The sequence below is a fragment of the Vulpes vulpes genome, chromosome 11, assembly GCF_048418805.1.
Source record: "Vulpes vulpes isolate BD-2025 chromosome 11, VulVul3, whole genome shotgun sequence".
NCBI classification, from domain to species: Eukaryota; Metazoa; Chordata; class Mammalia; order Carnivora; family Canidae; genus Vulpes; species Vulpes vulpes.
The window spans coordinates 18,122,053-18,145,866 of NC_132790.1; the positions used below are offsets into that span (position 1 = coordinate 18,122,053).

Sequence of the window (23,814 nt, forward strand, 5' to 3'; positions counted from 1 at the left end):
CCTAGGTGCCTATCTGCTCTAGGCCCTCTTGATCTCACCAGCTCCTCCCTTGTCTTTCCATCCTTTTTGGAGGAGGCTGGATCCTTTCAGGCAGACTCTTTTGTAGTCAACCTCCTGGCTCTCCAGGTAGTGGAATGTCCCCTCTAAAAGAGGGCCCCTCATTTGGGAGAGTGAAGCTAAACGACCAGCCAGTCCCTGCGGGCAGGACTAGGGCCGGTGGGGATGTCTGCAGGCAGACGCAGCACCTCAGTGCACTGCCCAGCAACCAGCCAATATGGTGTGGGGGCACCAGGGCATTAAACTCCTGAGTCCCTAAAGGTCCTGGAACGGGCAGTGTCATCTCACATAGACTGGACCTGCCTCCCCGGAAGATAAGCGCAATTAGGGAGCTCCAACCACTTAGCATTCCTTCTAGTCCAAGACACACACACGAGACACGTAGGCCCAAATTCTAAAAAGCCAAGGTTAGGGAGTAGGGATGGAGCCTGAGGATCTGAGCCCTGGGAACCCCCAGACTACCCCTGGCCCAGTTATACTGAAGCCTGCCTCTGAACCAGGCCTTGTGTAGGTACCTGCATAGGCAGCCGGAGTACATGAGGTCTGCACGTGAAGCCCTAAGTATATCTCATGTGTGCGCGCACACTGGGAGGTGTCCAGATATAGGAGTACATCAACCTGTGAGCACACACCTGCATGTCTATGCATACGAACACCTGCGCAAGAGGTGGGTGTGCTTGTGAGCAGGTGAGTATGGTATGTGTGTAAGGAGGAGAGATGAGGGCAAGCAGCCCTGAAGACAAGGTAATGGCCAGTTCCGCCTCCTCCTGACAACAGCGGCTCTTTCTGGCCGGAAGGATCGTTGACCTGCAATGTCCCTTCAGCTCATCCAAACTAGCTGTGTGTCCGCGTGCTGGGGGAGCCAGCTGAGGGTGGCAGGAAGTCGGTGGATTACTCAGCCCACCACCCGCCTCCCGGGCCACCACCTAGGACAACTGGATGCTTGTAACTGGCAGCTGTGCCGCCGACTTGGACACCTTCCCCGATACCCACGGGCTGCTCTGCATTCAAGAGGAGCCTCGCCTGTGATCCGGGGCTGTTCCCAGGCTTATTCTCCAAAATGCTTGGCTGCCAGAACACGAGAGAAAATGCTACTAAACAGACGTGCTTCTAAGTCAAGGTTCCAGTCCACCTTAAAGAGTCCAGAGCTGCACGAGGGACCCCGAGGGCACTGCCAGGACCAGGCGACAGGGAACCAGCTCCTCAAAATTCAGGCTGGCTGGGCTAGTGAGTGCCACATCAGGGAAAGCAGACGCCACAGGCCGGAGGGCGGCAGCCAGAGTTCTGAAGGATGCATTTACTGGAGGGAGCAAGATGCCCGGGGGCCCCGCCAGGTCTGAGGGCTGTAACCCTGCCACTGGTGTCTGCACCTCAAGTCACTGGCCCGACTGAGTGACGCCAGGGCAAATCATCTGCTCCCACAGACTTCAGAGGCTCTGCAAACACCACCGTCTGCCGGGGTCTGCTGCACGAGCAACACGTATGCATTTAAAACCCGCAGGACATGGACAGGAACCGCCGTCTGAACTCCACGCGGCACCTGGCTGACAGGAAGGACGGGGCCTGACAGCCAACTGCACTCCGCTTGCCAAGCTCCGGGGCTGGGTACACACACGGTAGCCTGTGATCCCAGTCATGTGCTAGTGGCCGGGCCACAGGAGCCCATGTCACCTCCACGAGCCTGCCAGCTCCGCTTCCTGCTAGCAGGAGGCCGCTCCGGGGCGCACTGGGAGCATGTGAGTCACTTGCACTTTTGTAGGGCAGGGCCAGGGCCAGTCGTCTGGGTCATCCCGGTACTGAGCTTGGTGAGCAGGGCAAAGACGACGCCTTCTATGGTGCTGACGCAAACATCTAGGGGCATGCAGGACAGGGGACATCCACCTGAGAGTTACACTGACATGAGCAGAGCTGCCTCCAGAACTGCCGGGTCACGGTGGCAGCTCGATGGGACAGAGGCAGCTCCAGCCGTGGTGGCCTTGCTGCCCAGTGCCTCTAGTGTCCTAATCTGCACGGTGGGTGGGGGGCACATTCCTACTCCAGGCTACTGTCCCACTGCCATGGACTTTCCACCTGTCACGCTTAGGCAAGAAGGCTGCTTTCTTCTTTCTCTGGCCCCACCCCCATTCGCTGGTGGGGCAGAAAGACCTAGAGCCGCAGGTTTCAGTACTGCTGGTTATCCGGAAGGATTTTAGGTGGAATGGACTTCACCAATGGCCTTCACAGAAAGATGGATGAACAAGGGGTAAGCTTCCGGTGAGAGTCCAAAAACTAAGAGACCCCAGAAGTGTCTAGAGAGCCACCCCCGCCTCGCTCACCCCCAGGCACACTGGAGCAGCAAGGTTGGGGGTGGGGGGATGCAGGCTGGGGGGATGCAGGCTGGGGGGGCGCAGCTGGGAGAAGCAACCTGTGCCCAGGGAGTAAGAACGTGCCTGAGCAGGCCCCACGCAGAAGGGCCGGGAGTCCATGCACCTGCGTGCGCTGGCCCCGTACAGTGGGGCAGGTTCCTGCTCCGGCCTGGTTTCTAGGAAAGCGGCCAGAGTCCGAGGAGACCACGGTCTCCCAGCAGGGACGAGCTTGGCCTGCCTGTCAGCACCGTGTCTGAAGCGGACGTCTGTCCCCGGCGGATAACAAATCCCCGCTAGCCCCAGCGGCTGGCTGCGGAGAACCGGCTGCGAAGGCCCCCGCCCCAGCCCCCCTCCCCCGGGCGGCCCTGCCCCTCAGCTCCCACTGGAGCACCTTCCTTTCTCTCTGACACTGTCTCCCGCCTGTCTCTGCCCGATGGGCACCGTTCTGGGCAGCACTAAATGATAACCACAGAGGAGACAGTAATGGCTTTTTAACAACTCGGGCTCCAATTATGGAATCACTGCCAAGCCCAGGCTGCCAGCTGCAGCCCCGCCAGGAGACTCGGACAGGAGACAGGGCACTGATGGATGGGTCCTCCAGCTGACCCTGGCGGCATCTTCATCACAGTCGCCTCCTGCTGGGGACCAGACCGGGGAGATCCAGGGAAGCACCGGCCACTGGCTTGTGGGGTCACAGAAACTCGGTCTGCTGTGTCCATAGATCCAGCCACCCTGCCCAGGGCCAACGAGGTGGCCCCTTGGCCTCCCAGGCAGACAGCAACTCCGTATCCCCTTGCTTCCACCAAGTTGCCCAACAGATGTCTGGAGAGAAAACCATGCTTGAAAACAAATGAGAGCAGAGGCACTCCTCTCCCGGGATGGAAAAGCCAGACACAGACAACACATTTAGGAAGCCGGGTCCCTGCCTCTCAAGACTCCACCCTGTGAGCTCGGCTAGGCCACAAGAGCTGACCAACCAGAAGCCTGGGGGCCAGGCTACCTAGAGACAGGCTCAGACTTCATGCCCAATTCACCCTACCCTTTCAGGCCCTCATTCTTTCCACTCACAGAAGATTCTGCCCCTGCTGGACCCAGGGAGGCAAGCAAATGTCCTGTCAGAGCAGGGAAGGCCACCCAAAGGGTCAGGCCCAACCTGACCCATACCCGTGCCAGACCCCTCCTCACCCCAGCACGCCCAGATCTGTGCCTAGTGACGGCTTGGAACATCAGGGAACACAGCAGGTGTGAAAACAGGAGCACCCCAGAAGGAAGAGGCCCACAGTGCTGAAAGGAGTCCCCGCCTCCCAAGATGAGCCCATTCCAGCCACGGGCTCCCAAACCAGTGCATTACAACTGCTTTGGGCTCTCAGCCCTGACTTGGTGACTCAGAACTGCTAGGGAAGTTATCCCAGAATTGATCCCTCACCTCACTTTCTCTTTTAAAGCAAGAAACATAGATAATTTTAATGTTCAGTCATGCAAATGAGGACCATGAGCCACAGCTGGTGCTCTCTAAGGAACAAAAAGGAAACTTGAGAGTTGTTGAAAGTATGCAAATGCAGCCTTCTGTTCGGATGGGGGAAGAAATCATAGCCTGTAGATCAACCAGTCTTAGTAGGCCCCAGGTAAGATCACAAGACAGGTTAGCTGAAGAGCTAGAAGACCCAGTGGTCCCCAGGAGCAAGCCCAGTCCACCAGCAAGTCCAGGCACATGCCCTCAGACCTCTCTGGGGAAACTGGGAGGACAGCATGGCCAGGCTTCCATAGGGAATCGCAAGGACCAGTGACAGTCACTTGTGGGCAAGATAAAGCAATGTGAATGGCACGCCCCTCCAATGAGATGACGCTCAAAGATTTTTGCAACAATAAAGCATGCCATAATCAGAGGTTTCCAGCAACCCTTGCTTAGTGTGTTTATTGATGACCTAAAGACAAGGCAGGTCTCTCAGCAGACTTAGAGGTGACACGAAATAGAAGCGATACTAAACCGCCATTCATGAGGACAGTACAACTTCAGACAACACTGGAGAGCTAGCAGAGTCTAGCCAATGGAAACCTAAAAGGAGGAGGTCATTGTCTTACATATGGGTCCCCAAACCCAGGTCTTCCCTACACAGGCAGAGTGGGGGACACAGGGCTTGACATCAGCCTGATGAGGCTTTGGGGTTCTATTTACAGAGGCCTCAAGGTGACTAGTCAGTGAGCCAAAGCCGTCCCTCACGACACTGAGGACTCAAGGTCAACAACAGGAGCCAAGCAAGGAAGTAATAGCCTCCCCCTTGCCCCCCCCCCCCCCATGCTGCATGTGGCTCCAGACCAGTGCCTGAGAAGGGCAGAGACCAACCCGAGGGTACCCACAGGGCCCCTGCTCCCCGAGGCCTCTCTACCAACCCTGTGTTTCCTGCTCCTCCCGCGGGAAGGAGCAGGCTTGGGACGGGAGTAGTGTGATTCTGCTCCTCCTCCCTGTTGCCAGAGGAGAAGCGGCCGGCCTTGCATCCAGGGTACCCCGAGGTTTCCCACACAGCAGAACTGAAAGAGCCAGGTCTTGCTTGGTCAGCAGTCTTTCTACTCCCCCAAAGCATAGTCTGAAGTGGTGGGAGGACCCTAACAAGAGCCTAGAGGAGGGAAAACCCGGAGGCATGCTGAGGCTCACCCCAAGGAAGAGCTTCCTCATGGTCACAGCCATGTGATGGAAGAGAGCATTCACATGGGGCCTGGCAGCCTGGAAGGGCCCTTCCAGCTGAGATTCTCATTCTCTGACGAGGCCCATGCTTTTCTAGCAGTACTCCTTTTTCTGAGGGCAGAGTACTACATCCCTTGGGCGTGCTGAGAATCCAGGTGTGGAGCCGGGAAAGCCAGAAAGCCCTCAAAGCTATCTGGGGATGTCTCTTTGATTCAAAGTAGTAAGCATCTTGTCTATGCTGGGTCACGCCAGGCACACAGCCAAGGACCAGAGGGGGTCCCTGCTCTCCAGGAGTTCAGGGCCTGATGGGGGGCAATGGCCACAGGATCATGGAGACAGAGCACTGAGGACAGGGCCGCCCATCACTCCCTTGCTCTTAACGTTCCACCTGCAAATCCTAAATGGCTGTGAAGCCAGGAACGAGGGGCATTTAACACGCAAGAAGAACTCGGACGAAGAGAAAAATGGCAAAAGTGAAAATTATTAACAGTCGTAATAACAGAAAAAAAAAAAAACAAAAGGCAAAACAAAATTCCAATTGTTCAACTTTATAAACTAAATGCCTCCCTTCTGAGTCAGAATGTGAGATTAATCCATGATCATTATAAACTGAGCCACAATTACCCTTAAGAAGATTATCACCAACTGGCAGTTGCTTCAAAGAAAATGAGCCAGGCCTAGTGAACGCAGGTGCAGCCACCCCAGAGGGAGGGAAATCCCCACCAGGAGAGCTAACGAGAAATCGACCAACCTCTCTCCCCTCAACCAAATGCCACATTCCAGTTCTGACACGCTGTGACACTGGGGACACCTCATACCAGAGCACATGCACACGTGCCCATCCCCCTCAGCTGCAAGTAAACGGCCTTGTCTGTCTTCTGCCCCAGTTTTCTGTGATCACACAGGCATGTGGCTTCTACTGCAATCAGCAGCCCAGTTCATGCGAGAGGCAATTTGCATCTCCTCTTCTCAGCTCAGGCAGGTCTCCCCACTCTGAAAGTCTACACCCAAAGTCCAGTGCAGGCTCAGAAAGACCCCAGCAAGGCAGGAGAGATTCTGGCAACTTCGGACCATGGCCTGCCCCCCCCACCCCCCCCCACCCCCACCCCCCCGCTTGAGAACCATCCTCCTTGCCATAGAGCAAGAAGGCAGGGGTGACAGCAATGGGAAAGCAAGCAGGTAGGATCACAGGGTGCCAAGCTGCTCCTCAGGGATGGGCTTCCATGGTGATAAGATTCTGTGCTCCAGGGGGCATGTATGGGCCCAAGAAAGGAATGGGGGGACAAGGTGGTTGGGCCTAGGCTGAGGCAAGTGCCAAATCACCCCCTTCAAGGATGCCAGTGCACTGGGCACCTCTGAAGGACAAAGCCATTTCCCAGAGACCACCCTACCTCCCAAGGGACCCCTTTCCTAGAGGAAGGCTTTCTCTAAGACTTGTGCACTTAATCTACACATCGTTTTGGTCTTTGGCTCCTGGAAGAGGCTTCCTTGAACCATGATCTGGCCTGGCCCCTAGTGTGCCAAATCCTAAACACGCCATCGTATCGACAGCCACAAGTGCCGTCCCTTCCCTCTGTTCTAAGTCAGTCTGTGGCCACCACCCTGCCACGTGTTCCCCCACACTCACACTTCCACAGCATAGGAGGCTACTCAGCCCAAAGGCGCCACACAGGCACTTCTGCTGGGTGGCTAGGAAAGGTTAACCCCATGGGGCTGCACGGTCTTCTAGGAGGTCCTCAGCACAGATGTGTCAAGCCAGGATGCTCCAGAAACTACCTGCGCCCCTAGCCCTAGATGCCGGGGGCAGGGTAGCAGCTCTTCTGAGTCAGCAAAGCCCCAGTCTCCCGATGGGAATACCTCCCTGATCTATGGGAGACTCGGGAAATGTGACTGCATGATGTCTGCTGGAAACCCTATGGGCAACTCGTGTGTGTGTGCACGTGTGCATGTTGGCGGGAGGGGCACCCACGAATTCTAACTTAGGAAGCCCTAAAACCCCCAAAGAGCTTAGAGACAACAGTTCTCAAGAGAAACCCTGAATCCTCAGGTCAGTGGCAGGTGCCTGTTTGCAAAAGGATCTGCTTTTAACAAGCTTCAGGCGGTTTCGGCCGGTTTCCATTTTGGATGCTGTCTGGACAGACTCCTCAAGGAGCTCTGTCAGAAGTATTTTCCATCCGTGAGTAGAATCAGGTCCCTTCCCAAGAGCTGGCTGTGTTACAGGGCAGGTCCTGAGGGTCTGTTCCTACAACCCACAGGCATGTGCACCTCTGCCGGCAATAACATAGTGGCCCTTAGCAGTTCAGCACCCATTTTACACACATGCCTCTCTGGGAGGCCTAGCGACAGCCCCGTAGCCCGTGGCAACCAGGAGCCAATAGGTGGCCAAGGATCTGGTGCTGCCATGACGATGAGCTCTATTCCAGGGGTAATGGAGAGAATGAAGAGTGGATGGGGAAAAGGCTTGCACCTATGTGAGAAGCCCCCCAACACCCCTCCCCCACCCCGGCCCCCAGGCACTTGGCAAGGCCCATCTATCCTTGGGACAGAGCACGGAGTCTGGGAACACAGGGCAGCCGAGCTTTCGTGAGTGCTCCTGTGCTTGCACAGGCAGTCTGGCGCGGGGAGTTGGTATGCGTCCAGGGATAGATGGAGGGCACCGGAGTCTCCGATGTGAATGGTACCTGTGAGTGGGGAGGGGGCGTCAGCTACTGTCCGAACACAGGTCGTGTACGTGCACAGAGAGCAGGAGTACACCTGTGTGCGCCCAGGCGTCTGTGTGGACGTGCAGGGCGCATGTGTGTATGAGCAGCCCGTGCCCTTGGTTCAGAATAACGGTCTCCAGGAATTCACGCTCTGAGGTGTGAACAGACCAGCAGGAGCATCCCTGGCCCGAACGCACCCCGGGGGGGGGGGGGGGTGCACGCCTGCAGCCGCAAGGGAGTCTGCTCGGCTGCACTGGCGTGTGGCCCGGCGCGCTGGGCCCGGGGGCTCGGGGCTGCGCGCTGCTCCCCGGGCGGCCACATGGCGCTGCCCGGCCCAGCGCGGCCCACACAGGCCGCGTCCGGCCCCTCCGGCGCCCCCGGCCCGGTCCGCCCGCGGCCCAAAGTTGGGGAGGGAAGGCCCGGCGCCCCCAGCCCGCGCCCGCAGTGTGGGCTGCGCGGGGGCCCCGAGCCCGCGCCCCGGAGCTCAAGGGGAGGTGGACGGGCGCCCGCGTACCTGTAGGGGATCCAGTCGGAATGCGGCTTGGAAGTCATGTCTCCCGGGCGCGGGGCGGCTGCGGCTCTGGAAGCCGGGGCCCGCGGGGGCCGGCGCGGGGGCCCTGCTCAGCTCCCGGGCCGCCCCGGGCCGCATCCTCCCGGGCCGGGGCGCTGGGCCCCGCCGAGGCCCGCACTGCACGCCAGGGCCCCGGCCGCGGGCTCGGCGAGCGGCTGCCTGCGCGGCGCGATGGGCGACTCGGCGGAGTGCGCGGGCCCGCGGCGGGCGAGTGCGCGCGTGGGGGCGGGGGCGGGGGGCGGGGGGTGCAGGGGCAGGGGGAGGCCCGGGAGGCGGCCGGCCCGGCCCGCTCCGCACCGCACCGCACCGCCCGGCGCCGCCGGAGGGGCTCGAGCCCGCGCCCAGGGGCCGGAGCGCTGCGTGGCGGCGGAGGCCCCGCCCCCGGGACGGCTTCCGCCCCGCCCCTGCCCGCCTGCGGCCGAGAACCCCGCCCCCGGGCCGCCCCGCCCCGCCCCGCGCCCCCAACCCCGGGGCGCCCGCCCCGCCCCTGCCCGCCTGCGGCCGAGACCCCCCCCCCGCCCCGCCCCGCCCCTGCCCGCCTGCGGCCGAGACCCCCCCCGGGCCGCCCCGCCCCGCCCCCCCAACCCCGGGGCGCCCGCCCCGCCCACGTGGCCGCGCCCGCGCCCGCGCCCACCCTGGGCCCCGGCGGCCGCCCCGACCGCCCAGCCTCAGTTTGTTTCCCCGCCCAGCGGGGCTGTTTCTAGCTCCCACCTGCCTCCCGGCTTACCTAGCGCCCCTGAGGGATGGGAACCGCGGCGCAGATGGGGGCTGGCGGGGCAGCGGGGCTGGGATCTTTCGGTGCGGAAAGGGGCTGAGGCCTGAAAGGACCCGGAGGGAGGTCCCGGGAAACCTGCAGGTCCGAAGCCTGGAGGCTGGGCTGGCCTTCCCCGCTCTGCCCCTTCCACTCCCCCACCCCCGTCTTCACGGGCCGGGGGGGGGGGGGGGGGGGGGGGGGGGGACGGGGACCTTTGGCTTTTTTTTTTTTTTGGTTAAGGGAGCTGCTTCCTCGCAGCAGCGGGTTTTTCCCCCCTCTAAGCCGTAGCAGTCAAGAGAAGAATAACATATGCTGTCTATTGAATTCCCAGCCCTCATAAATTCATATTATTTAAGCTCCACAACAGCCTTGAGAGGCATGTATTTTATTCCTACTTCCGGAGAATAAAGCGTCAGTAATGCTAAGATGCCCAAGGACATAAAGCTACAAAGCGATGGAGCTGAAACGGAACCAAGGTCTCTGTCCTCCAAAGTGCTTTCTAGAGGCCATACGTAAAAGGAGGCAAAAACTTCTTAACAAAGGTCATCTTAAAGTCTCTGAGTACTAAGGAGGTCTTGGCTGTGACTCACACCAACTTATAAAGCAAGCTATGGCATGATGATAGCCGAGAGATAGAGAATCCCCAGCTGGGGAGGAGAGGACAGGAAAGGGGCCAGGGATCTGCCGAGGGGCACAGTCCCCATGCTCCAGGTGGGTGTCCTCATGCGCCCCCTGCAACCATGCCAGAGAGGGTCCATGTGGGGATCCTCTGGTGCAAAACAGGCCAGCATGACTGCACGACCGGGTGGGAGAGGGTGAGAGAAGAACCAGCTGGGCTGAGGGAAGGCCCCATCCTGCTGCCCTAGGTCCACAGCCAGGACTCCCCACCCCAGGACTCTCCCTGCCTTCCCACCTGGCCTTTGCTATTAACTGTAAAAACAATAACCAAAATGTCTGGAGCATTTGCTGAGCTCCAGGTGCTCTCTACACTATAACTCATTTCATCCACAACCACCCTAGGAGGTGGATGCTATTATCATACCCATTTCATAGCAGAAGAAACTGGGGCACAGAGAAGGCAAAGATCTTGCCCAAAGTCATAGAGCTGTCCAGTGGTGAAGCTAAGATTCACACAGTCTGGGCCCACAGCCCCTGCCCTTAGCCTCCTTTCTGCCTAGCATGGTTCACGTAGCGCACATGCCTCTTTCTGCAGGTTTCTGGAGCGCAGGACAGGACAGATCCACCTCTGCCTGGCACAACATCCATACTCTCTGAAGGCTGTTATCTCAGATTATTTATCAACCTCCAAGAGCTATCACTGTCAAGGGGACAGAGAGCAGACCAAAGAAATCACTCCAGAATGAGGTGCAGAGGGCAGAAAACAGAGCTGTTTCCTTGCCTGCTGGGACACTTGGCATGGGCCTTGGTTCCACTTGTCGGGTTCCCAGGAAGATCAGCAGAAAGGGACTGGTTCTTGCCTTGGAGGCCAAAGCACTACCCTCAGGGCCTCTGTCCTTTAGGACTTAGCAACAAGAGGCTGGTCCACACTCCAGACCATCCTTCCCCAAACTGCAGTCAGCAGCTACCACTTCCGTGACACCTAGAGCCTGGAAGACTTCCCCTTCCAGAATTTGAGGCTGCTCTCCCCAATTCTTCCCAAATGATCTGACACCTTAAAGCAATCAGAATCAAGCTGGAAGGTCTCAGGAGCCTAAAGTAATTGAATCTATTAAATAGAAACTTTAGGCTCTGTCCTAAGGGAGCAAAATCTGGAGGCAGAGTGAGGTGCAGAAATAAGACAGCTCCCCATGTCTCTTCCTGCAGAGGCTGTGCGTGCCCATGGGATATATGAGAGCCACTGGGACTGTGTGCCATGTACCCATGAGCATGTGTGTGAGGGGCGTCCCTGCATCTGAATGGGTCTGCACAAGAACATTTGTTGGATGGTGTGTTGGTGTGCATGGGGAGGATCTAAGTATGTGCTTCCATGAGTTCTAGGGGTGTGTAAGTGTTCCCACTCAACTCAGAACTGGCGATGGGTTTTCCTGCTCCAATAGCTTCCGTGGTTGACATTTTAAGAGTATGCCCTTGGTGTCCATCGAAAAGCCACTCCAGAAAGCCACATGAGGTATATTGTACTAGGCCATGCTTAAAATACAGCTGTGCTATGCAGTGACCCTTGAGAAAGGGCCTAAGCTTTTCAAATTTAGCCTGCAGAATGAGGTGATCTCTACCAAAGTGCTGCCACATGGCAAACCCAACGCCCACCTCACCACCTCTCCAAATCCTCCAAGGGTGAATTAAATTCTCCTTGTTGCCTTTTAGCATTCTCAAACATGATCACAGTTTGTGAGGGGAGTGCAAGAGTTTAGCCCAAAAGAGACCCTCACATCTGCCACCCCAGCTAGAGGACGCCTGAGGTCCTCTCAGCAAGACTATTTCACCCAAGGAAGGAGGTTAGCACCTTTTTTTGGCACCTTGCTACTTCCACGTGGAGCCTTAGATTTTTCCGTTTCTAATTTAACAGTTTTATTGAGTGTGGCCCACCTCTAATCCATTTTGGAAGCAGCAGTATATGGATAATAAGTATCTATTCAGATTGGGCACCAAGTCCCAAGAAGCCCTGCCTGGTTGCCTAGTGTTGCAACTCTGCAGGCCGAGGAAGGCGATTCAAGTCAATCAGACGTGGACTAGACCAGCCTGGGCGCACAGGGCTGTGGCAGGCATCAGGCCCAGCTCTGCTCTCAGGGAGCCTTCAGCCTGGCAGGAGAGATGGAAAACTCCAAGGTGCTAGGGTTACAACACAGGTGTATAACGTGCTGGGGGCACAGAGGAGGCACAGCTAGTGGTACCAGCGGGAGGGAAGTCAGGGTAGGGCAGGTCTCTCCTGAGAGTGACAAAGACGACATTGGAATTGGTTCTTGAAGGATGAGTGGATCTTAATAGACTGATAAGAAAGGAAGAGGGAAGCTTACCGGTTACTGAGATTCTACAACTGGCCCAGTGCCAAGCTGGGCTCTCTTACCAAGGGCATTCTAGACAGAGAAGATGCCGTGAGCAAGCCATGGGGATATGAGAACAAGTGACCAATGCAGTTGCTAACCAAAATGCAAACCCATATGAGAGCATGTAGGTGAATGGTTCCAAGTGGCAGAAGGGCCTAGAATGTTAAGGTAGGGCCAGATCACAGAGCACCCTGAACACCAGGCTGAAGAGTCTGATTTTTATCTATAACCACCAGGGAACCACCAAAGGGTTTCAAGCCAAGAGTCACCTGCCCAGATGTACTTGTAGAAAGATATAAATAGGGAACGAAATGGAGGACAGAGGGAGACAAGGCCAGACATATTGACAGCTGCTGGCTGGCTCTTGGAAAAGTCCAGGACAGAGATGAGCAGGCCGTAAGCCAGAGCTCAGTGCTGTTTCAAAGCTGTGGAGCAGACATGATGGCAAAAGGGTAACATAAGTGTCAGTGGCCAGACGGTGCCCACTGAAATTCCCATTTAAAGAACTGCAGAAAATACAAAGACCACTGCCCCATTTCTACATGACTCAAGTGAGATACATAGGCTTACTGATATATTTGAAAAAATGTAGGCTAAGCACTCGCAGAATTAAAAGCAATACATCGATTTTCCAAATAACTGCAGGAGATAATAGCAAATTAAAGTCTCTACTACCGAGGATCCCTGGGTGGCTCAGCAGTTTGGCGCCTGCCTTTGGCCCAGGGTGTGATCCTGGAGTCCCGGGATCGAGTCCCACATCAGGCTTCCTGCATGAAGCCTGCTTCTCTTCTGTGTCTCTTATGAATAAATAAATAAAATCTTAAAAAAATAAAAATAAAAAAAATTAAATCTCTACTACCTCCACCATCACCACAACAAGCATTAATCTAAAGAAAACATAAAATTGGGCTAAAGCCAAATATAATTATGATGGAGTGAGTGCAAGTGGGGGGCTATGGATGGGATCACACGTGACCATCACTTGTTGAGTACATGCTCTGTGCCAGGCACCTACTGCTGGTTGTTAGAGGTTAAAGAGGAATTTTAGAGAGAGCCTCAGGGTCCAGTGGTCCCTCATTGGAAGCGTGGAAGGGGACATGGCCTTTGCCTCAAATCCAGAGAGTGGGGCTTGAAAGAGACCCCCTAGGATGGCTTAGTATGTGGCCACAATTGTCCTGAGGTCATAGGGCACAGGCAAAGGATCCATGCCTACAAATCCAAAGAGCAGGTGGCAGGTGGCTGCCCTGATGGCTGTTTCAGGGTCAGGTCTGTGGGCAAAAGAAATGTGAGTTTTTCCTCTGGATCAATGTGGGTCCCAGCATGAGGGCTAGATGTGGTTATCTTAGATCTTAACCCAGAAGCAATCGTTGTGGGAGGAGGTGACAGTAGGCAGAGGAGATGAGCCCAGGCTTCCCATTCCCAGGGCCTGAGAATTTTAGAGAGAGCCTCAGGGTTCAGTGTCCTATGGAGAATAAGCATCACCCACATCAAGGGAACTGAGCTTATGGAGATACCCCAAGTGATGGAGTGGTCTCCAAGAACCTCAAAATGCACCAACATGACTGGAGAGGTAGGATTTTTCCACTCTTCTCCTCTCTTCTTCCCCTCCCCTCCTTCCCTTTACACTGGACCCTGGAAAGGGTCAGAACTATAAGCTGGCCCCTCTCCCACAGGCAGCTGGCTCACAGCACACCATGATAGGAAAGAAGAGTTGATATAACTTTGAAATTTAAAAATTTTTTATTACAATAGACAAAACACATTAATTATTGACAGGATAACCTTTGGTTACCTGGAAATGGCCAAAGAAGTTCTGGAACTTCCCCTCAATTTCATCTAGGTCTGAGGGGTGGGGGGTAGAAGAAAGCCCCACAGAATAAAATGAAAGAGACCATGGGAGACAAAAATAAAGTTTGCTTTATGATTATATCTCATGAGTCATGCCTATTCAACCTAACAGTTACACACGGCTCTGCTCACAACACCACTATGAGGTAGGTACTATTATTACCCCCATTTTACAGGTGAAGTGGGAGGTTATATAACCTGCTCAAAGTCACACAGACAATAAGTGGGAGAGTTCAAATTCAATCTCAGGCACCAGAGAGTTCTTTAGCCACAGGCCTAACTGCAAACCTCTAGAGAAAACCAGATGAGAGCCTTAGCCCTTTGACTCATTAATTCCTGTTCTAGAAATCTAACCAAGGGAAATACACAACAGAGTCAGAAGTTTACGAACAAAGATCATCCCCATCGCTTCATTTCTAGCAGGAGAAATTGGCAGGAGTAGGGGGTACAGGATGTCTATCTGTTGGGACGTGGTTTTAAGTAAAGAATTCTGTGTTCACAGGATGGATCATTAAGCATCCTTTACGGGGAGGTTTTAACGAGGCAGGAGCAGGTTTATGAGCCGGAATACGACATTGCTGGAAATAATGTGCTCTCAAGAAGCCCGACGTGCTGGCACATGCACATGTGGTCTCATAAAAGGCTGCCTGGGATGAGGGAGACATGGCTCAGTGTCATCAGCCAGGCCACCTGAGGGCCACATCCCCTCTGCAGGTGGCATCTCCTTCTAGGTGCTGGGCTTCCTCTTCCTTTTCGGCTCCTGTGAGGGCCTAGTAACCCCTAAAGAGCCCAGACCACACCCCTGACCCCAGGTCGGGGGAGGGGGCCAGCAAACAAATACTGTCTGTGTACAGATTTTGTAAGTAAGCAAATAAATATTGTAAAGGCTGTGCAGTTGAAATATCTTTAGTCACCTAGTGGAGTGTGAGCTATCACCAAGACGACACCCAGACGATACCCAAGTGGCCACACTGTAACGTGTGTGGGAGCTGGAAAACACCTGCAATTTGGGGCCAGGTTATTCCCCTTGGAGGGGCACACGGGATGTGGGGGAAGGATGCTGAACCTTTTTTTTCCCATTTAAATTCAATTAGCCAACATATAGTACATCAGTAGTTTCAGGTGTAGCGTTCAATAATTCATTGGCTGAATCTTAACACCTGCCCTGCGCCCCCTTCGTGGGCTCCACTCTAGAATCTGCTCAGTTTCAGGTGGGAGGGCCCCGGACTGGGGGCAGGGACGCCCGGTGCCAAAGCACAGAGGCCCTGTCCTGGAGAGGCTGTCACTCCCAGACTGAGTCCTCCAGCCCACTTCCAGACCCGGCTCCAGGCCCTGCTCTCCAGGGAGTGGGGCCGAGGTTATAAACACAAAAAGGCTTCTGAGGATGGGCGGCCAGGCCTGTGCTCAGCCTGCGGGAGGGGTCTGTTTTACCAGCATTATTGGATTTGCAGATAAGCAACAAGGAATTAAGCTGATCAGGAAGAGAGGGACAGAGCTCTCATTTGTTCATAATGCAGGATTTATCTAGCAGAGTCCTCTCCTTTGTCAAACAGAGAGCCAGGGCCTTCATATCCTCCAGCAAAGAACATTTTATTTTGTAACCTTTCAGAAAAGCCTATGAGTGTGCATTTTTGACCTGTTACTCTTCCTCACCCAAGAAAACCGTGGTTATTTAAAATGTGAAATGCATTTTAAACAATCCTACTCTGAATTCATAAACCAATCTCTCTAGCAAGAGGAATCAGACCCTGAAAAGCAATTCAAACTGTTTGCAAGGTTATTATTCCCAATATGCCAATATTTCGCTCCCTGCCCTTCCCTTTTGCTAAGGATGGTTCATAAATGTCACACTAGACCCACCAGGTCACTGAGGAAGCAGCGTCCTGAAAGGCAGTGCTATGGGACTGGAGTCAATAGTTTGCCTCTCTGGCTCAGTTTTTCCCATCTCTGAAATGGGGACAGAAGTTCCAAGGCCTCTAACAGTCATCAGTATAGAGGAAAGGACACTAGGCCTAGGTTCCAGGGCTGGTTCTATCACTAATTGCTGTGTGACCTTGAGTGAGGATGTAGCCTCCTCTGTGTCTCATGGAAATCAGGGGTGGAACCATCTTAAAGGCTCCCTCCCAGCACTAAATTTCTCTGGTATTTTGACTTTACAGCAGGGCTGTTAGAGGAGATAAGAGACAGTTACGGCTTGCTCAAATCTGAAATAAGGATAGAAGTCTTGTATTTTCTGGAAGAAACACACAAGAGTGAAAGCATGCTAAATAGAGGAGAGCTGAACTCTTGTGCTCTCTGCTGCCAACTCACTGGGTGGCCAGGGACCACTGGCCCAGACTTGCCTCAGTTTCCTCACCTGTTAAGTGGGGACAATGCGCGTCTTGCCTAATATGTGGGGTGTGTGTGGCTGAACTGAGAGGGGGCGTGTGGACCTGTGTCCCCCTGTAGGAAGTCCAGAGCACCGTGGAGGTGACAGGATGAGCAAGTGGAGCTCTGCCGGGTGAGTGGCGCCTAGCACGGGGATCTAGTGTGATCTCACTGACCGCTCACAGCGCCCTGCAGAGCCAGCAGGCAGCAGGAGGCAGAAGCACCCCGGCCCCCACAGCCAGGATTTCCCCAGGCCCGGCCAGAGGGCCCCGTCTTGGCTGAGGATGGGCACTGCCTTGCCTGGGCTCTAGGAGGGAGGACGCCCGCCTGGGCCCCTGCAGAGATCGCCAGCTCCGGCACAGGGAGGAGGCCCTGCTGAGCCGGGTCTGGGTTTCCCCAGATGAGCCTTGGGCCGGTCAGTGGGGCGAGGTGGGGTCCACTTGGGCCTTTCTCCAGCTCTGGGCTGCTTCGGACCTCTCTGCATCTCTCTGATTCCTGGTCCCCATCACAGCCTACCTTCCTGCACGGCTCCTCTGCAGGTACCGCTCTCCCTGGGGCCACCTTGAGGCTGCCAGTGAGGGGTGCCTTGGGGACAGGGGTTCCATTCAGCAGGACAAGGCCCTGGATTCCGAACTGGTCATCGGAGGCCAGTTGGCCCTGTTCTGGCCCTCACGCTTGTCAGGACTTCTGGAGTCTCCCTGGAGACGGGCAAGCTGGGCCTACTCTTCAGATGAACTTCGGAGGCCTCCGTTCTGCAGGGCCCAGGACCCTGGGCGTGCCCAGTCACTCAACCACTCTGCTTCAGCCTCCTGCTCCCAAATCCCCCAGCTCCCCGAACTCAGCTATCTGTCCGTACCCCTTCCTCTAGCTCCCCCAGCCTGTTCTTAGCTCTGCTTTACCCCACCTCTGGGCTGTGACACACAGCAGGATCCTCCCCTGGCCCACCAGGACAGGAGGCCAGACACTTGCTGGCCACACCCTCCCTGGCACTGAAGATGCCACTAATGTCTGGATGTTGGGAAACCTGAGAGCCAGGTGTCAGTCCCTGGCCTCCTACATGACAATAGACAAGTCCTGCCCCAGTTTTCTTTGGCTCAATGTCTCATTTTATAGGATGAGGGGTGGGTTAATGTCTGGGGCCCCCAGTATCACTAGAGTTCCATTATCTAGAGCCTTATCAGATAATCTACACGAAAAGCACACCTCCTACCCCAACTGCCCTTGGAGAACAGAGTGGAGGACACTCGGATCAGGCTCACCTTGCTCTCATACACCCCAAACAAAAGGTATGATGAGCAGAGACCTATCCCTTACCCAGTCACACACCCAGGGGACAGATGGAAGGTGCAGAATGCACCTGAGTGGGTGAGTCTGAAGTAACCTCCACCTTCCATGTGAACAAGAATAGAGGTGATGTGCACATATGAACAGCCCAATGGAAGAGACAAGTCCTGGAGAAATTCCAAATGGCCACAATTGTGTGGGAAAATGGGTACCTTGATTTCTCCCCCATCCTGGTTTCCAATCCATCGCCAGGTCCTGTTAAAGACTAAGTGTATCTTTAATTGGTCCCCTTCTCCCCACCTCCAATGCCAACACCATGCTCCTAACTACTCCATCTGTGGCATGGGATGAGCTGGGGTGCTTCAGAGGGGCCTCTGAGCCAGATCTGCTGGTTCCAAGCCAGGCTCCACCACAAACTACCTGTGTGCCTGGGGCCTCCTTAGTTAATATACATGAGCCACTGCCAACAGCACCTGGTACGCCAGGAGGAGGTGTATGACTTAGCTGTTGTTACATAATGACGTGCACCCCCTTTCCCTCTGGCCGCCCTGCAGTCTGTTCTCACATGGCAGCGAGAGTGATCTTTTCACCGTGCAAATCTGCCATTGCACCTGCTACTTCAAAACTTCACTTGCTCATAGACCAAAAATTTTTAAGTGTCTACAAAGCCGATCAGGTTGTTCTCCCCACTGGTCTGCTTTCAGACAAGGCATGCTCACGCCCTCTCCAGCTCTGCGGGTGCCATCTCCTTGGTCTGGAAGCTACCTCCCACCCCGCCTCTCCCAGTCCCCAGCCCTGATGCAGAGCCCACTGCTGGAGTTCCATGGGGATGGAATGGGCGCCACTACCTGCATTTTTAAAAAGTTCCTGTGGCCAACACTGATGAACAGTCATTAGTCTGCTATAGTAGAAAGGAGGAGCCACAATTTATATTATAAGTGATTCACTGTATGGAGGATCGAGAAAACATAAGGGGGATCAATGAGAAAATCTCTAGAATCAGAAAGTTCAATGAAATTGCCAGATAAAAAGATAAAAAGGAGCTATCCGGTAACATTTCTGTTATTATTATAAAATAATAATGTTTTACAGAATGCAAATGAAGAAGATATCTCACTTACAATGGGAAGACTATGTGTGAAGTGTTTTAAAATAATTTTAGTGAGACTTATTTGTGATTCATATGAAGATGATAAAATACTTGAGATTTAGAAAAAGAACTTGAATAAGTGGAGATTCCTAGTATATTCCTATGTGATAAGGAGACTATTTTAAAGACAGTAATTCTTCCTAAATTAGATTCCATTTAGTTCAAAGCAAAATACCACAGGGATTCTGAAACTTGATAAAGTACAGGGATCTCATAAGGTTCCCTGGGATGATGATCTAAAGAAAGGAGGTGCACAAGTTGGTCTGTGAACATGGGCTCTAAGAGAAGAAAGCTGAAGGGACCACCCTGACTTGCAGACATCAGTCAACAGTGTTCCTAAATTTTGTCTCACAGAGTAGTTGGGTCAGTGATGTGATGACGTGTCTACTCTGTAGCTCAACTGAGTGTTTCTAAGGAGTAAATAGGCTAAGAAGAGGTAAGGTATGTTTGAGGTAACAACCCTCTGGGAGAGTGGCCAATGAGAGGCAGACTCTTCCACCAAAGCAAAAAGATCTAGGGGTGGAGACAGACTCCTTGGGAAGCCTGGGTCCTTGATGGCAGGAGGAAATGTGGCGGGCACAGTGGTGCCGGTTCAGAGCACCCATGAGCCAGGCCTGCTCCCCGATTGGCCCCTACACCCAAAGCTGCCCAAGGGGCCCTAGTCTCAGGAAAGCCACAGTCCCGGGACAGCAGAACTGGGGACAGTGATGAGGTGGGGGGGGGGGCAAAGAGTTGGTGACACTACTTCCCTGTTTGCCTATTTCACCCCATCAATGGGCCTCTTCCATTGTCAGAGCCAGGAGTTAAGAATGGTCAATTCCTTTGACCTATGTCAACAGCCACGATAAGGGCAGCCTGGGATAAACTATTCACTGCCCTTCATTCTTCTAGGTAACCTAGGTAAAGATATTCTGGAAGAAAAAAACAAACGTAGGTAAGAAAACAAAGAATATTCTGATAATGATGGTTAGTGAGAGGAGGACCAGTCCCACCAGACAGTAAAACATATTATAAAGCTACCACAACTAAAACTGTGTGGTGATGGCCATGAATCACACATTGAGGGAAGAAAATAAGCGACCCAGAAATATGCCCCATTCTCCACAAGAACTGAATTTAAATGTCAATTACCAAAAAAGAATGCTAAATAAGAAAATGAGAATGCAGAACGGGGATCACAAAGGTGTGGAGTGTGCACACAGTGATCTGGAGAGGAGGAGGACGCACAGCTAGGAGCCCGTGGGCTGATCTGCAGTAACTGTTAGCCCAGCACGCAGTTTATGGAGGCAAAGAGCAAAGAGAAGACAGAGCAGTTCAGCGACCACACAAGGACTCTGGGCACGAGGCTGGGGTCTGAATTCCAGTCTCGGCTTCTCCTCGGCCATGGCTCTCCCCTTCCAGGGTCTCCATCCAATGCCTCAGAGATAAAGGACTGACGCAGATGACCTCCACTGGCCCTTCAGCTCAGTCATTCTGGGATCTGACAATGCGGGACTCACTCCCCACCTCTGGTTCCTGCGGCAGGACGACACGGGAGAACAGCAAGACATTCGGGCCTTTCCTGCCCCAAATCACCAGGTGACATTGTAGGCCGGCTCCGGTCATTTCAGTGTTGAGGCTCACTCTGCACTCAGCCTGGAAGTGCAGGGGAGAGGGTGCAGGGGAGAGGACAGTGGGGATTGGCCTGGCTGGGGTGGGGGTGAGGGGCTGGGCAGGGCTCTGCAGCAGAGCTGGCATTTGAGGCTGGACTGGTTTATAAAGGTCCAGGGGGTGGCACAGGAGGCAGGAGCGTGTGAGGTGGGTGGTCTGACTGGGACCTGCCAGTGAGCAGGAACTGAGTGGGGGGAAGGAGGGGAGGTCATCTGGTGCCAGGCTGAGTGTTTGGCCTTGATCTCCTAAAAAGGGAAGTCCTGGGGTTGCTGGCTTTGGGGAAAGGACAGGGTCACGCCCTGTGAGGGAGGAGCTCACAGGCAGCACCTGGAGCAGGGATGCTGCAGGAGGGCTCCTCAGAAGCCCAGGCCAGGGTGGCCAGGCCGATGGCAAAGAAGGGGACAGGGTGAGGGGTCCAGGTGAGCCCACAGGACACAAGGCAGGAGCACCCGGGGGCAGGGAGAGCACAGCCTTTGGAGACAGCTTCTGAGGCCAGACTGCCTGGGCTTCTCGCCCTGGCTCTGCCCTTTGCTGTGGCAGGGCCTTGAGGTATTTATTTAAGCATCCTGGCCTCAGTGTCCTCCTATGCAAATAAAAGGAACTATTTCTTAGGCATGTCAAGAGATTAATAAACGAAAGGCTTCAGAACCGTGCCTGTCGGGGCCTGAGTTCGGTGAGAGCAGTGATGCCGCAGTAAAGACGGTGATGCAGGGTGTCTGCACTTGTGCGGGGTGGGGGTGGGGGGAACTGGAGGGCACTGAGACCCCCTCTGGGGGGCAGCTTTGAATCCCTGCTTGGTGGTGCTAGGTTCCAGCCTCCCTAGGACACGCTCAACAGGCCCTCAGAGCTCAGTGAGAGGAGGGGTTAGGAGACAGCAATTCAGGGGTCCTGCAGGGAAGGTGCAGACTAGGAGGAGGGGAGGGCTCACGGCAGAGGCTGGAGTTTGTAGCTGTGGAAGCAAGAAGAATCTGAGCTCCCCCGAGGGCAGGCCTTTCCCCTGTTTTGCTCCTTGCTATGTCCCCCTGGACCTGGGATGGTGCCTGGAACAAGGCAGAAGATTGATACAAATTTGCTGAGTGAATAAATAAGCATCTTTCTTGCAGTCATCTACTCCAAATATTAGGCACAAAGTAATAACAGAAGCTAGCGTGTACTGAACACCTATTATGTGCTAAAAGCTGCACGTGCCAGGTCTCATTTAATGTTTAGGGCAGCCCTACAGGGAAGGTTCCCATTTTATAGATGAGGAGACAGGTTCCCAAAGGTGTCACAGCTTCCCGGAGTTCTGACATGGCTGGTAAGGTGCAGAGCCAGGGTCCGAACCCAGGGCTCTGTGATCCCTGGAGGTGCTCTCCTTGACACTGGCTGAGCAGGAAGGAAACTGGGAAAAATCAAAAACAAAACAGCTCCTGAACAATCCCGCTGTGCTAGTGCCCCAGTGCTCAGTAAAGAGTGAGTGTTACTAATCTTGTTGGTGGAAGAAGAAGCCAGAAGCATGAGCCGGAGAAGCAGGACCTAGTTAGTGTCAGACTCAGTGGGGCTGCTGATAGACCAGTGTCTTGTGAGGCTGCTGCTGGAAGAATGGGGAGCAGATGAAGCGGGAGAAAATATCGTGGGGGTTTGAGGTCCAGAATGGACATTGGCAACAGAAGGAGAGTGAAGAGGCCCGTCCTCACACTGTGATGGTAGTGTGTGGGTGTGCATGGGTGTGCACATGCTGGGGAGGGGTGGGGGCTGCCCAGGGGATCCAGGCAGTCTGTCTGGGTGGTCCTCAGCCATTTGCAAGATGCAGGACTGTATGCCGGGCAGGGGTGAGGCCTGTGCAGGTGGCTTTACACCACCTCAGAGTGCTTCTCTAACCATGGCTAAAGTCCCCAATCACCCCCAGCATCATTGGTGTTAACAAGTAGTCTAGTTCCTAGAGCACAAACTCCACGGGACAGGTCCAACTCTGCCCCCTGCTGCACGCCTAGCACAAGCACAGCACCTAACACATGAGGGCGTTTTCCAGAAAGCTAGAGCAGCCCAGGTCTCCAGCTTGCAGGGGACAAAATGGGACTGAGAACCCAAGAAGACTCTGGGCCCACAGCTATGGTGTGCAGAGCAGGTGGCTCTGGGGAAAGGCTGAAGCAGCTAGGGCCTGACTCTACCCCAGTGTCTGCATCCTTTGCATGGTCCTCCTGCCCCCAGAGAGGGTTAAGGTCCAACCCCTATGCATGGTGATGGATCAGGCCTGGGATCAGGGCTGGGCCACAGGCAGCTGACCTGTCCAGGGACCGAACCTGGAGCCAGCTCCCCTGGGACTGCATGGAGTTGCTAGGCCCCTCCATCCTCACCCACTACTGACCCAGGCTGGGCACCCCCTGAATCTCTCATCTCTTTGCCTCTGGTAATGGCTCCTGCAGGGAAAAAGCCATCCAGCCTGGTGCCTGAGCAGACTGGCAGGCACCTGCCCCTGTCCAACACCCGCCTGGCCCTGTGTAAGAAAGAACTACTGTGTGTCCCCAGCACACACCCACAGGTCCCAGGGCCCTCAGGGTGGCTTCCTGCTGGGCCCTCCCTCCTCAGCCAACTCTAGGATGACACCATCAGGCACCGATTGAACCAGAGCACTAACCACAGCATATGCCCTCTTCCATGTCTGTCAAACCCCAAGCTGGACTCTGAGGTCACAGAGGGAAACTCCCCACATGGATATGATTCCGCAGTCAACAGGGGTGCCAGCAGCCACAGAAACCACCCCGTCACAAGAGTATGTGCATGAGAGGTGCTAGTGCTTTCCATGTAGTCTCTATTCTTCACACAACCTCTGGAAGTGAAGGCTGAATATACCCATTTTTTAAAATAAGGAAACAGAGGTTCAGAAACTTGCTAGGATTTAACTCACCAACTTGCTGCTTCCCGTGTGGTGCACCTACCAGGACCCTCAGGTCAAACTAACCCAACAGTGAGGTTCTAGTCCAGCTTAGCAGACGGCATGCTGCCCCCCTACTCCCCAGCGCAGGGACCGTGGAGACCCGGGGAGGAAGATACCTGGGCGCACACAGACGCTCGACTCTGCTCTGGGCGCTTGTGGAAGCAGAGGGAAGGAGACTGGCATTTGCTGAGCAACAGCTAACTCTGCTGAGCGCTTTCCCATATTCTTTTCTAACTTCATCTTTTCGGCCACGCTACACTGAGTATCTCCATCTTATAGAACAGGAGACTGAGATTCAGCGATGTTTGCACTGAGGTCACACAGTAACAGGTGGCACCGGGACGGGACCAGGTCGTGTGAATGTCAAGCCCATGCTTCTGCTGCACCAAGCCACTTCTCAACTCTCTCTAGTTGCCGTTTGGGGGTCCTCGGGCATCTACCCTGTCTCCTCCGTCCTCCTCCTCCTCCTCCTCCTGCACCA

At 54.7% G+C, this 23,814-nt stretch overlaps 1 protein-coding gene across 6 annotated transcripts in view; it reads right to left on the reverse strand.

Moving 5' to 3' along the window:
• The window catches only part of TUB (TUB bipartite transcription factor), a 63,302-nt gene that overhangs the window by 14,618 nt on the left and 24,870 nt on the right, over window positions 1–23,814 (reverse strand). For 2 of the 6 annotated variants that reach the window (XM_072725704.1, XM_072725700.1), the window contains exon 1: window positions 8,302–8,579. The exons of 3 other annotated variants lie outside the window; for them this stretch is intronic. In XM_072725704.1, the coding sequence (XP_072581805.1) occupies window positions 8,302–8,339 (38 nt within the window). In that variant the 5' untranslated portion in view covers window positions 8,340–8,579. Of the gene's footprint in view, window positions 1–8,301; window positions 8,580–9,085; window positions 9,417–23,814 lie in introns of those variants that run through there. One more of the 6 variants, XM_072725703.1, reaches the window with a different exon arrangement.